At 45.0% G+C, this 18479-nt stretch overlaps 1 protein-coding gene across 1 annotated transcript in view; it reads left to right on the top strand.

Annotated features, from left to right (window-relative positions):
• The window catches only part of kiaa1217 (KIAA1217 ortholog), a 94257-nt gene that overhangs the window by 41198 nt on the left and 34580 nt on the right, over positions 1 to 18479 (top strand). Inside the window, 1 exon segment of the mRNA XM_030397897.1 lies at positions 4711 to 4997. Coding sequence (XP_030253757.1) covers positions 4711 to 4997 — 287 coding nt within the window.

Raw genomic sequence — 18479 nt, forward strand, 5'->3', positions numbered from 1 at the left:
TGTCAAGTGTGCACAGTGCATGGCTTCGGGGTATTGCTATGTGAGCCGTGCTTTTATTGCACACAACAGGGCTTTGTATCTAACTGCATAGTTATGGGACAGTAATAGTAGGGGAGAGTGGGAGTGCGCACGGGGATACATTCCTCCATAAATAAGTGACAACCAGAGAGTAACTGCAAACAGCAGGAGGCCCCGCTCCTCATAAGACCTGGGTGCTCATGAGGCAAGTGTTTCATATTGTCTTTCAACTAAAAGGGCCATCATTTACTCAACGCCGGCAGCTGTGAAAGAGAGAGCGACATTCTTGAGCCATTGGGGCGAGACACCATTCACTCGCAGGTCCCTCGTGAGACTCTGCGAGAGGGAGGTCATTTTTTGGGGGGCCCTGGAACGGTGACAGTAAAAGTGCAAAGAGGCAGGTTGTCCACACCACAGGGATGTAATTGTTGCTTTGGAGGAGCTGCTTTAATTACGACTTTGGGTTGGACAAGGCTGACCCGTCGGTCGGTCGGTCGGTCGGTTGTGATGATGATGTATGTGTCATCGCACTGACACTCACCGCCATGGAGAAGATGAAAGCTAAAGAATTTTAGTGGCGTTTCGTCAGATTTTGTTCACATTTGGGACTGTGTGAGTGGAGTTTGAATTATATATTGTCAAATATTTAAAGGCGCACTATGAGGTTTTGGGGAAGATATTTTAAGTAGAAGACTGAGATTTTTATGACTCTTTGTTTTCATGACTGAATAAACAAACTGACCTTAAAGGACAACACAATCGTGCTGTTTCACTTTGATTATATGTGGCGGACCCTGCCACCTGTCTAGCTTCAAACAGTGTTCTGGGGACCTTATTTTCCTCTGAGAACAGCTTGTTTATTCACGTATAGAAAAAAAGAAATATTTCTGAGTTTGTATTATTACCTCATTAATATAGTAAATATCGAAATTCTGAGTTTGATTTTCTTCTCCAAAACTACAGTGTCCCTTTTTTAATGTAAACCCTCGCCCAAAGCAAAAAACCCTGATCACATATAAAGTTTTAAGTTCGCTCTGTGTCGTATGTCATTTCCGCTGAAACATCATAAAATATTTAAGGGATAGTTGTAACTTTGCGAAATGACTAGGCATGAAAAAAATTCCACAATAAAACACTGTTATGGGCGACTTCGGACTCATTTTCTCGTTGTCTGTCAGTCAATATAACACAATACAGGCATTTCTCAAAGAACCTTACATTTTTATAACAGTATTTCAGCTAAGTTCTTCTTTCAGAACTGTGTTTTTTTTTCCTGCTTTCAGCAATTATTCAGAGAGAAATCTATTAGAAGAGGATGAAATACCATGTTTGCTACCCTATAGCTGTTGCTCTCACCATCTGCTCATATAGGCATTACAGAACATGTTCTCTGGGGTTTTCCTACATATAATTCTGGGATCCATAGGAAATCACTCATATATGCAGAGGCAGACCGGGGCAGCATGAGGTCAAGTTTGTGCGGAGATAACAACTCTCGGAATTGAATGAGCAATCGTAGATAACTGTGTAAAGACTAGCATGAAGCTAACTCGGCTCCACAGTATAATTAAATGACTGCGTTCCCTGTCTATTGGCCTCCTAACAGTCTGCGTGTTGTGGCTGAGTGCCTGAGCATGTGAGCGAGCGAGAGTCAGACAGAAAAGTGGGTGGAAAAGCAAGACGTGTCTCCATATGTTAGACATTATCCGTCAGCTGCTTGCATTGTGTTTGTTCGTGCGCTCTTCCCCCCCCCCAACACTTCCAATTACATGGCCCACAAACTGGCCCATTGATCCCCTCACGTTTTTTCCCGTTGAGGTGCGTCGATTTTTGCTCCTTCTTCCTGCATATCCGGTCATCTACGCTGGCAGCTGCGAAAGAAATGATCTCATGCAGGACCCCATCCCCCCCCTTCCCCTTCGACCTTTGCATAAACACACATATATCAGCTATAGACGTGACGTGTTTGCACAGTATATGAAGCCGGAGAGCATATTTGCTGACTGTCAGGCAAACAGGACAGTGTTGCTTTTTTTATGAGCCTGAGACTAGCAGCAAACACAAAGACTGTGGTGTCTCCCGTGAGGCTCCCTAATTGGAAACAACACTCCCGGCAGGACTGACGCTTGTCTTAGTCTGTCTCGTTGATCAGATAACTCGATCGCGTATTAGCTGGCTGCCGTGCGCTCAGAGCAGTTTTGGATGTGGCTCAGAAGTAGGTTATGACACATTTGGATGCATGCTGGAGTCTGGTGGGCCCCCTCTGCAGGGACAGGGAGTCAAACAAGAGACAGCTTGCAGACAAAGTCCTGATAAACAGACTGTGCGTGCGTGTGTTTGTGTGTGTGTGTGTGCGTCAGACAGTTTGACTGGCACCTGCTAGTCTCTCAGTCCAGTTTTAAGAGGAGATTATGTGCCTCTTGTTCGTTTTCCTTTCTTTTTCGCAATGCTCTGTGTGTCTTGCGCACATTTACATTCAGTCCGGGACCACTCCATGGTAGCAGAAGATCTTTTAGCCCGAGGGCGAGGGGCTGTAGTCGCTCTGTGTCCTGGAATGCAGTTGACTTTCTAAATCCCCACCAGTCTATCCTGGGGCTGCGGGGCAGGGCCTATCTCAAGCCCCCTTTTTTTTTTCCACGTGAGCTACGTCTGGAATCTCTAAGCAAGCAGTTAGCTGGTTCTCCCGGCCCCGACTCTGTCACCGTCACCCCGGCTGTCCGTTGAATCCCAAAGTGCAATGGAAGAGGAAATAGCAGATGAAGACAAAGAGTGCACACTTGGGGAAGGTAATGAGCTTTCTGACACGCCACCCCGCAAATGAATTCAGATCCTTTGGAGGTTTCGTGTCTGTTTTTGTCTGCTGAGTGTAATTTGGTTAGCAGTGGGGAGACTATGTTTGGGAGTTAAAAATAGGATTGGGAGTACATGAGAGTGCTCTGAACTTGAGCAGTGTGGGGGTGTTTCGGGCTGGTTGGTGACGGGGCTTGATTGTGACGCACGACCACGTAGTGTTTCTTAATAACAATGCGTAGTTTTGGTTTTTTTTTTCTTTAAACGATCTGCAGGTGAGGTAGACAGAAATTTAGTGGATGGGAATAACAGAAATAGAAGTTGGATCACTGCAGCCACAAGGCTTTTCGAGGTTGTTTTTTTCGCTGCACTAGATAAATCTATGAAGCGTCCTTCGTCTCAGTCCCCAACATGTCTTTGAGAGACAAACAAGCAATTCCCATTTCTTCCGCGGCTCTCAGCGCGCTTTCAAGCTTTCAAAGAAGAAAAAAAAGGGAAGCCATATTAAACCACCCACCAAATAGTGGCAAATCACTTGAAATATCCTCCCTCAACTGTTGGAGAGCTGAACTCCGCGAGAGGTCCTTTATTTTCCACCATTACCCTCTGAAAGGTACACATTATAGCTCTACCTGCCTGTCTGGAAAACAAGGCAGCAGATCAGCCTGCTTTATTGCTTCTTCCCCCCTCTGTTTTCACACTTGAGCAGCTCACCTCCTTCTCTTCTCTTCTCTTCTCTTCTCTTCTCTTCTCTTCTCTTCTCTTCTCTTCTCTTCTCTCAACAGCTTTAAGATTTAGAGGATATAATTGTATTGTCTCTGTAAGATGTGCAGAGATGTTCACGTGCAAAAGGAGGCTGTGTTTGTTTTCATCTCCATTCCGCTCTGAAAAAAAACACATTTTTATCTTTAAAGATGCAATATGTGAGATTTTTTGTTTAAAATATTCAATCTGTGTATTATGTTGAAGAGATAGCCACTGGAGTTAGCATGCTAAACAGCTAGCCCTGAAAAACCTCTTCCCCCCCCCCAGAGTCGAAGCATCTGTGCACCAACAGTCCTCCTTGGTGGTCCGGCTAGCTGCACTGCTAACTGAGCTAAAAAGCTAACAGTAGAATGGATGTTCCCCCCGAAAATGAATTCAAAGTGGCCAGTTCTTACATAGTGCACTTTTTAATGTCACTCATTGCTGCTGAAGGGTGATAAAAGGAGCACATTTGCCAGTTGCTATAAAAGTTTGGGTCAGTCCCTCTTAAAACATGTGTTATCTACATGTTTAATATCATGTTACCAAGTGAAGCATGACGATAATAAATAAATAAAGACATTTCCTCCCAATATTTTTGAATTAAAATGTTAGTTTTTCGCTCAATCTCGCCAGGCACTGGGTGTATAACCAGCTGCTCTGGATTTGCGTTTTTAAGTTTTTCCATTAAAGTCTCCTCACATTAGTGGATTTCTTTGCCTTTTTTTGGAAGAAAAAAAAAGAAATACACCAGAACAGCTGTTTGAGTTCTGTGTTTTCATCACCAATATTGAGTCTGTCTTATTGAATTATGGATTTATTGCTGAAATGCAAAAAAGCATGAATATGTAATGACCTGGGCCAACTCCATATCAGACAATTTTTTATTTCAGTGTTGCCGCTGGAGGGAATATTTAACATGCCTTTGCATAAGAAGTCACTTTGTTTTCCTGATTTTCTCACGTGGGGTGTGTTATAGTAACAGAGAAGAGCTGACAACCCTGATTTCTTCCATTTTGGAAAAGTTTTAGGTCACAGAAGGGTCAGTTTGCCCTCTTCATGACCTGAAGAACAACATGCATGCACGCACTTGTTGTTGATGTCAAAACAATAGTATGTCACATGCATTCTGACTCCGTTGTCTCTGTGTCCCCTCAGAACAAACCAAAAGCAACCTGAAGGTAACCTGCCCAGAGGACGCCGAGCACGTGAGCCGCAGACAGGCCTCCCCAAATGGGACGGCCCATTCGAGAGGGGACGCCAAAGGCAGCCGCACCGTCCCTCGAAGGCACACGTTAGGAGGGGCCCGCGGCTCCCGAGAGATCCTGGCCATGCAGCCCTCAGATATGGACAAGAAGAGGGAGGCCTTCCTAGAGCATTTGAAGCAAAAATACCCCCATCATGCCTCAGCAATCATGGGCCACCAGGAGCGACTGCGAGAGCAGGTCAGTGGGTTGACAGAGGCTTCGGTGTGTGATGTTGTTGTTTGATTGCTCTCAGCTTGTTAAGATGATCTGATGCATTCACTGTCTTTCTTAATGACAGCGTGTAATGAGAACCCGCAGCCTAACGTTGCAGTTCCCTGAAGTTTTGAGGAGTGTTGTAGTGTCTTTCAGCACATTGTTTTTGTTGTCATTGAAAATCATCCACGTTACGTCCAGCAGGAAGCAGCTGTTTTGAGCATCTAATGTATTTGTGTACCTACATATTAATGTATATGTATGGTACCCAAACAACACCAGACAGTTTTTCAGTTAAGTTTAATTTTACACAAATGTATCCTACATTTGGCAATTCAAATAATTGTGGATGTGCTGTGCATCACTTTTTGCGGAGAGTCAGTTGAGAATATCGATACCACTCTTGACTATCCTCAACAGCTAGCTTAGCTTGATACAAAGACTGAATTTGGGCATATCATCATTGTTCATACACTTTTACTTTAAGCTGGGGATGTAAAAGATGTAACGTTATTTTTTTAAATGTGGATTTTGTCACCTTTAAGTGGCTCTTTGGTTAGTTTGTATTAGCGGACAGCGATTCTAAATGTTAGCTCTTGTTGCTCTCCGTTAGCGGGGCGAAGAGAGGCGCCGAGACGATTAACGAGAGAACGTGCATGAGGTCACAACTTTTGGACTGTCACGACGAATAATCCGACCCAGGTCCTTCACAAAGAAATTCAGCTTTGAGCATTAAACAACGTTAACAAATCGTTAATGCACAAATCTAGCTAGCAGTTGCTAGTCTTTAGGCTAAGCTAATGGCAGCTGCATGACGTGCTGTATTGAGTGGTATCAATTTTTAATTATCCAACTGTCTGCAGAAATATTTAACTTATTTTTTAAAGTGAAAATAAAGATGAAAAATAGATACAAATAGATCATTTGTCCCGACAGAATCACCTGGATTTCTAAGTGCTTCTGTCCAACCTTGGTGTTGGAGGAATTTTAATTTTCCTTTGCGGACTGAGTCGACTGTGCAACTGCAAAACTATTTCCTCCTCTCCTTTTTGCCGCAGGTCGAACGCATGAAGTCTATCCTATAAATCTGCCTGTCACGTTTCCCTCCCACAGCTGCTTTGAAACCGTGAGGTGGTGTTTTTGTGAAGTAGTGGAAAACATGCAAACCAGTCTGAACTGTGTTTACGCGCCACGATGGCCTCTTCGGGAGGCTCAGTCTGGTTGGTCTGCTAAAGCCTGATGCGTTAAGCACACACGTCCCGGTGTTGTTTCTGAGCTTTTTTTTTTTTTTTTTTTGCTGATTACAAAGTGTCCTCGTGCCTCAGCTTTGTGAAGTCAAGGGAGTTTATGGGGGGGGGGGGGGGGGGTGAGGGCAGCGCAGGCAGAGCCTACTGAAGGTGGACACTCGGCTCACCTGGTCATTGTCTGTTTGTTTGCTCCGGGTCAGAGGAGACAAAAGGGAGTGGCGGGGCCGGCTTTGTAGCCAAAACAATTGGAGTAATGGTGAGGCTGGCACCGAGCCACAGGGGAGCTCCAGGCAGTGGTGCGAAGGCATTGTGCAAGAGGGATTTTGTGTGCTGTGTTTTTTTTTTTCAGACCAGCCCACACAGCCAGCCCTGCACACATGCAAAGTGAAAAACCCTCCTCATGAGGTGTTCTTTTCAATCCACTGTACTGATCATGAACTCCTGAATTTGCATCTGATATCAGTCAGAAAGGATGGGGGTGTTGTGTTACCGCTAGGCTTTTCAACTTTGTGTGTGTGTGTGTGTGTGTGTGTGTGATTATTTTTATCCATAAACAGATTATCTAAAAAAAAAATCTCTGTGTGTGTGCAGTTATGATCAGGGAGAGAGAGAGAGAGAGAGAGAGAGAGAGAGAAGGGTTTGTTGTGAAATGTTAGGTAGTCAGACAGGTAAGTTCAGCTCCGGACCGGGGTGGAGTCAGAGTTGCCATAGCGACTTGTGATGTCACCGCTGGAGGGGCTCAGTTTACTTGTAGGTGCCTGCTGGAGCGAGCTGGCTGTGTGAGAGCTCCGTGTGTGTGTGAGTGTGAGTGTGCGAAAAAGCAGGATCGGGCTTCTCTGCAGAACCAGGCGATGGATCTGAGGACTGTCCGCAGGCATGACTCTCTGTACGTGAAGTCCGCGAAGGAATAATAATAATCGTCATTTTAAAAAACACACAAAAAAAACAACAACATCAACTTCTCGGATTAAACTTGTCGCATCGGTGCCTTTCAGCCCGGGCAGAGGCAGGAAAAAAAGGTAGGATACGGAATCGGACTCTTTTTCTCGACATTATGAGAACTCCTCACACTCATGCATGGGTCATTGCGCTTATTAAGACGATTGTAGCGCTGCAGCAGGCTGTCAGGTGCAAACTTTTTAAGGAGCGAATGGCAAAACTTGAGCGGGGGGAGGAAAAAAAGTGGAACGCAAAGTCTTCGGGCGCCTTCTCGCCTCGCTGATGTTTTCGTCAGACAGTAAATCACACAGAAGGTGCAATCACCTGCAGCCCATCCCCGTAATCTTAACGAGATGGTAATTTTGCAGGTATAATTGCAAAGCAATTGATCTTTTGTGAGCGGAAGTGATGGGGTTGTATCATCACAACACGATATCTCTTGCACGATATCGATGGTGGTTATTATAGAGATTGTTGATAATAACTGACTGTTAAGTTGCTATTACTGCTACAGGACGGTTTTGCAGCTGTATAATGTTAGAAAAAAAGACACTTTTTACTAAAATCTTTCAGATTATGTAAGGAATTTAATTTCTTTCGATGCCGAATGACTTTTACAATCCCTATGTGTCAGAAGGAGCATTTCTTGTTGTTGTTTTTTTGTCACTGTCTCACTCCTGGCATGCATTGAAGTTAATTTATTGACTTTTTCCAATGGAGTTCAATGAAGGTTTGCTTTTTTCTGGGATTGAATGTCATAACAGTGCCTTTGATATGTCCAGGGTAGCTGGGTTTTCTCAGTATCATGCATTTTCATTTTGCTTGTGTATGGACTTTATGTTTTGGGTCTTTGCACAGTCATGAATAATTTAGTTTGGAACTTGTTAAGCAGGGGATTGTCTGTCAGTGCTTGTTTGAATTGGTAAAATTCGTGTTTTTAAGAATGCCGAATGACTTTTACAATCCATATCTGTCGAATGGAGCCTGTTTTTCTGTTTATGTTTTCATTGCCTCTCTCCTTGCATGCATTGAAGTTAATTTAATGACTTTTTTCAATGGAGTTCAATGGAGGTCTGCTTGTTTCCGGTATGAGTTGCCATTATATTGCCTTTGATATGTGCAGGAGCATAATATACTGTGTCTCCTTCGCCTTTTAAATTTGTAGAATTAGTGTTTCACTCCGATTTGCACAATCCTCTGAGGTTCATCCCTTAGATGCCAAAACACTGAAATGAGATGAAACAGATCAAACTACATGTTGCGCTTATTGACGTTTTCTCCGAAATTACACCTTTGAATCGACTTTGCAATCAAACTCACCTGTTGTTCAGGTGTTGTTGGGCGTGAGAGTCGAGTAGCGGTTGAACATAACATGTCAGGGAAGGAGAAATAAGACGCAGGCTGGTTCGAGCATGCATTTTCTGGCAAAATGAATGTGCTGCTGACAAATGATAATGAAAGATTGATTGAAGACCCCGTTCGTCATAATCCAATTCAAAAATGTCAAGAGGCATGCAATCATTCCCTGCTAATATGAGCAGCAGGAAATTAAAACAAAAACAGTGATGACAAGTTTATTGAGGCGTTTGTCATTTGGTGTCCTGGGGAGGGATGATTATTCTGCTTCGAGGGGAGAAAACAAGTCGAGTGGCTGTGAAATCTCTGCAAGATAGTGTGGGAAAAACTTCTCACCCAGATGTGAAAGTGTCGGACATACAGGAAAAACAACATGAGTGGCAACAGTACATGCTTCAGAGGTCAGAAAGAATCGTCTCTGGAGGTTTGAGTTACAAAGCCGGAGATTAATCAAGGTCAGGCGGAGGTTGGGAAGACGATACGGCTCGAGTCTGAAAAGCGGACGACCCCACTCCGCCCAGCATGACGGCACACACACACACACACACACAGACACTGACGTATTCTTATATAAGGTACCCCTCCGTTCCTCCCTCGTCTCCGTCTGTGATCCTCAAACCAGCCACAAAAGCCAGTGGTTTAATTTCCTCCTCTCCTCATCATGCCTGCAAAGACCTGGATCCCACCCAAGGGAGCAGAGATAATATCCCATTTGCCTGACCACCACCCATCCTCTCACCCCTCTCTCTCTCTGTCTCTCCCTCTCTCGCACTCATCTCTGCCCAGGGGCCTTGACGAGCACAAACCGAACCGCTTGACCGATCACAGATACACTATACACACTTTGAATTCCCCTCCTTCCGCCTGCATTTCAGTGTCTGTGTGTGATGAGCTGTGACTCGCAAGGCCAACGGTTCCTCTGCAGAGTGGAGCGGCCATGTTAGAGCGGCTACATGTGTGCAGCTGTGGGCTCCAGACAGACAGACAGGCAGGCAGGCAGACAGGCAGGCAGACAGGCAGGCAGGCAGGCAGACAGGCAGGCAGGCAGGTCTATCTCCCCCCCATACTGTGATAATCCAGTGGTTGATGAGAGCACAGATTATGGTAACAGTTTGAGCGTCAACATGGGTCTTTCAAGCACAATGTTTGACAGGTGCCAGCAGTTTGTGGTTTGGTGTGGAAGTCGGCTGTGTCAGGTATTTGAATGCACCAATCAGAGTTGAACAGCATGAGGATGAGAGTCTGTTTGCGTCTGGTGCCAGGAAGAATATATATAATTGTTTATTATACAGAGAGAAAACACAAGATGTAAAGTTTTCAGGCAGCTTTTCACTCACTTCTGGTCAGTCTTAGCCAAGAAGTGTCCCACATCTGCAGGGTGGGACAGTGTGGAATATATCGTAATACAATCTCTCGTGAGGCATTATTGATAAACTGGAGCCAAAGTCACTTTGTGTTCTGAACTTAGCCAGATGTGTGTCTTGTATTTGCTTCAGAATTTTTAACTAAATGTGGAATTTTTGGCTACAGTGATGTGCCCACACTGTAAAATCTGACAAACCGAGTCATTTTTTGTTGATAAAACTTTTAAACTTGCCCAACTTGAATTTTTAATGTGAATGTGAGGGATTTACAAATCTAGTCTTAAACCTCCTGGAGTGCTCACACATCTGGGCCGCCCCGATAATATCAAACAAGTTTATCGAGCGTATTTTGCATTTTAAAGCTGTGAAATCAATGAGAGAGTCATCCCAGGGCAGCTGACGGTGCTGCCAAGTAACAGTAAACATGCAAGCGCTTGAGGCTAATGTAGCTAGCATACTACTGCTGACTGAAACTCAAAATATCTCTCTCCCTCTAGTTCTCACGGAAGAATAGGCGACCCGTGAGTCATCCAGACTTGTTTGCGTTTCTCTCACTACAACGCTTTACTATAGCAAGTTGTTGTGCCAGGCTAACCTCCATTTTGTTAACATCTGCTTCCCCAAGACATAACATGAGAGTGATCGCTGTAGAGCCATGAATTCAGAGCACTCAAGCCACGCCCCCAGCAACTGCACTAAGTGGTGTTCGCTGTTAATTTAAAATGTATTAACATTGAATATGTCGTGTTTCCAAATTGCATCAAATTCAACACTGCACTTCTGTGGATCCTCAGCGACAAACCTGCCAAGTCTGACGTAGATCTGATGAACGTGTCTTGAGATGTGGGCGTAACAGACAGACAAACAGACAGAGATTCTCCGCTTTAAAGTTGGATGTCACAATTGTTGAACATGTTAAAAAAAAGGCAAGATGTAATGTCATCCAATGTTTTGCAAACACAAGAATGGGCATTTTAGAAGCCAGTTTTTCTTCTCATTTTCATCTGATCAGCTGTAGGTAACTGTCCAGGTTCAAGTCAACACCGTGGGCCTGTCTCACTCTACAGCTGTGCTATTGGATAAAGGCTAAAAAGGTTTTCGAAACAAGGTTTTTCGAAAGCAATTGTAAAATCTTACTTTATTTGTGTCTGAAGGCAGACCCTCTTGAAGTATTTTCTCAGGGTGAGTATGTTGTGGTCAGCAGAAAACAAAGTTTGCCAACAAGCAACAGCAAAAGCCTGTTTATAGCTGATGTTATCAAAAAAATCACGAAATGTTACTCGATAGCGAGCCGGTGACCTTTATTGCTTTATCCATCAAAGTCAGACTTCACCAACATGTTTCCGCCTGCAGAGTTGGGACTTTCTTACAGAATTTAAAAGCTACGGGCCGAGCTACCTTAATATGATGATGAGGATGATAAAACTGAATTTAACAAAACAGACATTTCACAACCTTGTTGATGATGAAATCCCGAAAGAAGAGGGTAAGAAAAAAAAAATCCTGGGAACAAACAATTGGCACAGGCTTTCAAAAAGGATCACACAGGAAGAGATCCGTATTGAGAACTGTCAGTTTTGGCAGGAGGTCAGAAGAAGATCAGCGATATAGATGACACTTCGGGAAAAAAGAGGGGCTGCATTTAGCAACAACAGCAACATCAATAAGATGGCAGGGTGCACAATATCTGCACGCTCCCACCAATTCATGTTGAACAAGGCCACATAGATAGCGCTCGTTTGTCATAATAGACAGTAAATGTGCTCTAAACTCTCCCTCTGAGTCTTTTTTTGAGGCTCTGCAAGATTTGGCCAGTCCCCCGCATACTTCTCTCTGTGGGCTCCTGGCCCCGCTCTCTTTGCTCCTCAGATCCAAGGTCGGCGAGATAACACTGGCTGCGAGCGTGCATCAACTCCCCGCAAGGGATCTGACTATGATCAGAGGAGATGAGAATAGGGAGGGAGTTTTTTCGGGGGGGAGTACTGTTCCTGTTTTTAACCAGATTGTGCAAAAGGGATCATTGTCTTCACTCCTGGCACGGTAGTCCTGCTGTAATTAGAGTATCACAGGAGTTTAAAAAAGAAGATTGGCCAGCAAAGGAAGCATGTGATATTTTCACAAAACACCTCTTTGTCGTAGCCTTTATTGCACCTTGTGTCTGAAATCACACAATCGGTAACTGTGTGCGGCAGGTCTGCGGCAAAAACATCTGTTTTTAATCATCGCACCTCCTCGTCTGACCGTCGGCAGCAGGAGCCGGACCGCTTTTAATAGCATCTGCCACCTCTGCATGAAGTAACACTTTGAGAAGCTATCTCGAGTAACACAAATAAGAAGCACAAGGTTAATGACGGGCGTGCGTTGACCTGGCATTTAACAGGGGTTATGTGGTGGGATTGGTGGGGGGGTTGAGTTTTAGGGGGTACGGCACCCCGGCAGAGAGGACAAGTGGTCTGCGTAGTGGCGCCGAGGCTGTGTCTAATCCCGAGTGTCGTTGGGGGGGGTTAAGCCGCTCTGACAGAAGGCCGCGATGGACCTGCCTCTGATCACTGCTGATAATGAGTCAAGCCAGACAGAATTTTACACACTGTCTCAAAGCGCAATGCCAGTGTGTTAATCAGACCAGCTAATCAGGTCTGAGCTCTTTCCAGCGTACAGTTCTCCATCATAACAGGGCCGCATTTAGCGCAGGTTTTTGAGCCGTGCACAAAAGCTGCGGTCGCCGTGAGTTTTGTTGTCACCTCTCCGGTTTAACAGGCAGGCACTCGTTAGGAGGGCCATAAAAGACGCCGATTTTCTAGACATATTTGCGGAGAGAAGAGGTCACGTGTCTGGAACCTCTTGAACTATACGCCCTGACATTCCTCTGGGTCGATTAAGACTGTCAATACAGCAGCTGAAGCCTGAGGAGCTTCTTCTGAGGACCTTTCCTTTTCATATTTGAGCAGCCTGACTGTTGTCTCGCAAAATTACTAATCAATTAGACTGTTACAATACTGAGAAGGTAAAACAGGTCATGATATTTTTCAACGAAGGACAATTTTAACACATGATAATTGGCACTATTTACCAGGGCTGCAAGGCGATCTCTTTAAAAGCAGCACTTTGTAGATTTGGAGACGAAATTCCAACTCAGAATTTTAATATTTTCATTATTATTGAGGCAATAATACAAACTCTAATATTTATCTTTTCAATAACTGAATAGACAAGCTGTTCTCAGGGGAAAGTAAGGTCCCCAGAACACTGTTTGCAGCTAGGAAGGTGGCAGGGTCCGCCATATGTCAACAAGGTAAAACAGTATGAAGTTGTTGTCTTTTAAGGTCAGTTTGTTTATCCAGTCAAAGAAGATCCTTCGCTTCTGATTAACATTTCTTCCCCAAAACTACATAGTGCACGTTTAATTGTCTTGTTTTATCCCTCTTCACTTTGATATGTTAAAAAAACAGAGAAAAGCAGCATAAATTGGAGCGTTAAGTATATTTAGTTTTTGTTGGATGATGTATTTTTCTCAAGTGCGGTGACAGAGTCATTTATTTTTGACGTTGAGAGATACAGTTGGATGGTTGTTGGGACTTCCTGTACATTTTGACATACGTTTGTGGATATTTGTGGTCATCCCGTGCGGCCTCCGTTGCCTACCCCATGTCACAAATGAACACGAAAGGAAAATGTTTCGTCAGGCGTTCAGTAGTTATTTTTATTGTCGACCGAGTAATCGGTAGCGGGGTTATTGTTGCACCTTCACTTCCAATTTGCATCACAAAGAACCAGCGTTAATAGATGAACTGACTAATGGTTGAAAAACACGCCGTAGGTTTCAATCTATTTATGTTTTGGCCGAAAAAGTGATGGAGGACTTGACATATTTACGCGGACTAACTAATGACATGAGATTAGTTTCATTGTCAGTTGCTGAAAGGCCTTGTGAGCTCTCCTCCCTCAAATGTCACATGTTTCCCAGACCTGTTGGGTTGGTCATTTGTTTGTGCACTTGCGTGGTGCTTGATGGAGGCTAAAGGTATGCTGTACCCGCTCCATCCTTTGTTGGCACCACTGAACTGTTTTTCTTGGCAGGATGTTTCTGTCTGTCACCAGCCAGGCTTGATCGAATGCACATGCTGCTGTGTTGATGCCTCAAAATCTTTATTTGTGTTTGCCGATGCTTCACTCCGGCATCATAGTAACCAGGTGCAGGTTTGACAATCTTTCATTTCTGATGGGACTGTTAATATTTTGATATATCGGGGAAAGAGATTCCGAGCCTTTACGACCCCCAGAACCAAATGGCGAGCGAGCAAGAGATGACTGTTTTTCCCCCCTCTGGTTTTCTCTATCTGTGCCCTTTCGCTTTGCAAGTCTTTGCATGCAGCCCGACATCTGGACTGCACCTTGGGCCAAAGGTATGAACATAACTTCAAAAGGCAAAGCAGAGACGGAGGCGCACCATGATGATTCCACCACTGACAGGACCGGCTCCAAGCATCTGGCTCAAAACCTCATTTTGATCTCGGGCGCTTTATTTCCAGTGAGCCCCTTCTCAGCGGAGGGGTCGGTGAGAGCAAAGCATGGCAGCAGCTCGGCTCCTGCCTCTCTAAAATGTTTAAAATACGACTTCAGCGGATAGAATTAGAAGGCAGGGTTTTACTTCGACCAAACAAGAGGACACACGATGATGGGGAACACCTGGAATATGAGTAGGTGTACAGTGGGAAAGTATATGTTTCAGCTAATGGAATCAGCAATAAGTTAAACTATTTGACAGAAGTGGAGCATGTGCTGCAGTTCATCACGGCGCCTCCTCCTCGCGTTGACACGGCGATCTGCCTCAACTGTGGCTCGCGCTCTCCATATGCAAACAGCGGCGTCCATGTAACTCCGCTCCGGCTTTGCCTTGTTTAGGCCCCTCCACACTTTTTCGCAGTTGGTGGCAAACAATAAAACGAAGCCACTCGCGAGCCTGAAGCGCCGCGCAGGAAAAACTTGTTGCTAATTTAGCACCTCGAGCGCAAACGGGTGCTGCCTCTGTGCCACTGGTTCCTTGACAGTGAGAGTTGCAGTTCGACGACTTATCGCGCACGGTCGGGTGAGTCATCGAGGGCTGAACGCTTGGGGAGTGCGCGCGCGGCGTTTCGCGTTGTGTCTCCCGGAGGTCAGCAACGGGTCGGCTGGGTCGGAAGTGGATAACGAGGAAAGTGCATCGGCAGGAGGGGGAAAGAAAAACAAACGGGCGGTGATAAAAATAAGCACGGCAGATAAGCCCGGAGAATAAACTGCAGCCGACGGTGTTTACATGGCAGCGATGTGTAGCAGATCATGCGTTTAGGGGGAATGCAGAAACACTGGATGTAGTTAATATCAAGCTTGATTAAAACATAAGTATATTTATGATTATGTGTCCCTTTATTCACACACACACACACACACACACACACACACACACAGAAACTCTCCCCTGAGAGAGCGGGTATAATAAATCTTAGGCTCAGCAGAGGAGCCTCTGTGGTCCTGGGTGACTTGTTCATTAAGCATGAATAGCAAAGCCATTATCAGGGGCTGGTTTCATGGGACGAAAAAGGAGACTTGACACTTGACAAAAGCCAGCCAAGACTTTTTCCAGTTCTTCGGCATGAAGGCGCATAGAAAAGTGCTAGAATTGGGAAACCCTTGCCGGCTCTAGATTACATGTGAGTTTATGTGTGCGCAACATGATGTAGAAGATGCAGGACTCAGATTTCTCCCGAGCAAATAGAAAGCCCTCTTTGTCTCGGTGACCACAGTGCTCGCAGCCACACACACACATTCTCAGATATACACTGAGAGAGGCTCAAATTAGACTCGGAAGGGCCTTTTTCTTTTACCTCAGGAGAGACGCTCTCTGGAGGCAGACTCGCGGTTCGCGTGAGGACGTGTCAATTAAATGAGCCTCTCGGAAATATGAGCATGGCTTTGTCCGCTGTGTATATATGGATGGGCGCTCGCTTTGTGTTTCATTATGGAGGGATCCTGTGTTTTTCGCTGGAGTCGATCAAACATTTATCAGGTTATTCTGGGACGCTCGGAGCTGTGAAACGTGTCTCGCTCCTGACGAAGTGATATTAAAGGAACAAGCCCGGACAGATTGTGGCTCTGCTTCCCCGTCAGCAAATATTTTGCATGTATTTGTTTGCTCGGGGAGACGGTGCGACTTAATGTGTGCACGCTTGTAGGTGCGTGCAAGTGTTGCCTGCGCCACTAGCAAACGATCCGACAGTTTTGGTAGAAGTCTGGACCTGTAATCTTACGCAACGTCTTGACTTGAATACATGACCGAAACCGCAAACACAGATCCTTGTCAATAAAACCATGTACACTTGGCAAGATATATTGCTCTTCCAGCTGGGATCCCAACGGTTGTTATTATTATATAATGCGTCGGCAGGGCTCCAGACTGCGAGCGTTAAGTTCCATTTTGGGACCTTTTTTTTGAAGACTGTGCGCCTTAATATTTTCACAGGGAGCACCAGTGCTTGAGATTTTGTTTTTTTAAAGTCATCATCATCGAACATCGTGTGAAGCCTTTCTGCAGATAATGTTTTGCTACGGCTATCACAGCAGCGAATATAAAAAAATAAAAAGGTGGTGCTTCTCAAATTTTAAGTAAGGAGCATCAGTGCTAACTAAGTCCAGCCATGATTATAGCTGCAGGGATTAGTCGATCAACAGAAAAGTAATCGCCAACTTTTTTTTATTAATTGATTAATGGTAGTTATTGTATCTTTTCATGCAAAAAATGGCAGAATATAAACAATTTTCCAGTTTTGAATCTTATTAGATTAAAAAATCTGAACCGACAACAAATGACTTGCGTCAGATTTTCCACGACGGTCCAAAGAACGTTATTTTGTGCGCGTTCTTGAATGTCTCATCTCAGTAGCTCACTCAATAATAGCTGACGACAGTTTACAAATGGAGTCAGCTAACTGGCTTCAAGCACGACACAAACGTTCCACGGAGCCCCTTTAATCCATAACTTAACCGGCAGGATAATCGATAATGAAAATAGTTGTAGTCGCAGCCTCAGCATGCATTGGTATTTGGATTGTGTGTCGGTGTACTGGGTGTGTCGGAGTGTGTGTTCTATGGCGCGACGGGCCTGCTGAGTGTATCTTGCATGGGCCCTCAGGATCCCTGAGGGTAGAGCTGGGTCTTATCTCCTCGGGACACAAGTGTCATCTCTCTTTCTTCAGACAGCCGCAGCCTCAGGGCAGCGAGATGGAAGCCGAGATTGGACATGGGGATTAATGTCGGAGCTGCCGTTTTAAGATAAAAATGTATTATTTTTTTTTAGCAACTGAATGGAAACTTTACGGAGTTTTTAAAAGCGGTTTCAGGGATGGGATTTGCCACTCATAAGCTGGCGGAATGGCCTGCGAGTAAGAAATATTTTGAGCGACGTGATTCGTGCAGACGTCCCTCACTCTCTCGCACAATCTCTGCCTCGCACAATGGCGCACGAATGCAAAAAAAAAAAAAAAAGGCAGACACACAAACAATGACTTTCCCCCCGCTGACCGCCGGGTGTGGATTGTGTGCGTTCGTATTGTGCTGTTGGCTAGTTTTTTGGGATGTGGGGCGGTGTGTGCATTGGATGGAGGGGCATCCGCTGTGTGGTAGAGCAGAAAGGGAAGGGAGCAGGACAGGCCAGTTGCACAGAGCAAGTGCTGCAAGGGCTGAAATAACAGTGGAGGAAGAGAGCCTGTTTCCCTTAGACCAGGGAGTTTCCAGTCTTACATGGAAGTCACTGCTGGAAGGAGATCACCACTTGTCTGATATGGTAAAATACTGCTTTTTAAGATATTTTAGCGCATGATTTCTTTCCTTAAAACAGTTCCAAGTTAGATTAAACGTGACTTATATTTATAGATGTTAATAAAATGCAACAAAATGCGACTTCCTGGAGAAAGAAGGCTGATGTTGAGTCTCATCCCGAGACAGCTCGGGTCGGGCACCAACCCAAAGCATCGGTACTTGACGACCTTGGGATGAGACCCAACAACCAGCTGTCTTTTTCACAGAGTTGCATTTCGCTGCTTAAACCTGGCTTGACAGAACCAGCCCGGTGTGGTGGGGCTCAAAGTTGGCTTTTTGCAGCCTCGCTCATTCGGAGGAGGGGGGGGGGGCTGATGTCTGCTGGTGATAACCGTGACTAACTCATGTATGCGTGAGTGGATGAAATCAATTGGACGGTGTCGCTCAGCCGCTGGAAAATGTCACAAGTGGCGGAAGAGATATCCATCTTACCTCCCCTCTGCACTGGGTCAACAGGCACGGCATTGTGTCTGTTGTGATTATGCACTTCATTTGCAATGTGACAGATCTGCTTGATTGTATTTTACTTGCCAATGAGACGGTTACAGTTCTTGTTATTGTGTTTGTCCGTAAATGGCACGGTCTGTAGATTGTAGGCTTCCAGATAGCCGGTCTTGAACGCCTGCGTGCAGCTTCACCTTTACTGTCAGCTTTGACTGTGGATGCTATAAAGTCATCTCCCCTTAACACACCAATTAACAGGCGAGCCC

Source organism: Sparus aurata, chromosome 19 (genome assembly GCF_900880675.1).
Source record: "Sparus aurata chromosome 19, fSpaAur1.1, whole genome shotgun sequence".
Classification (NCBI taxonomy): Eukaryota; Metazoa; Chordata; class Actinopteri; order Spariformes; family Sparidae; genus Sparus; species Sparus aurata.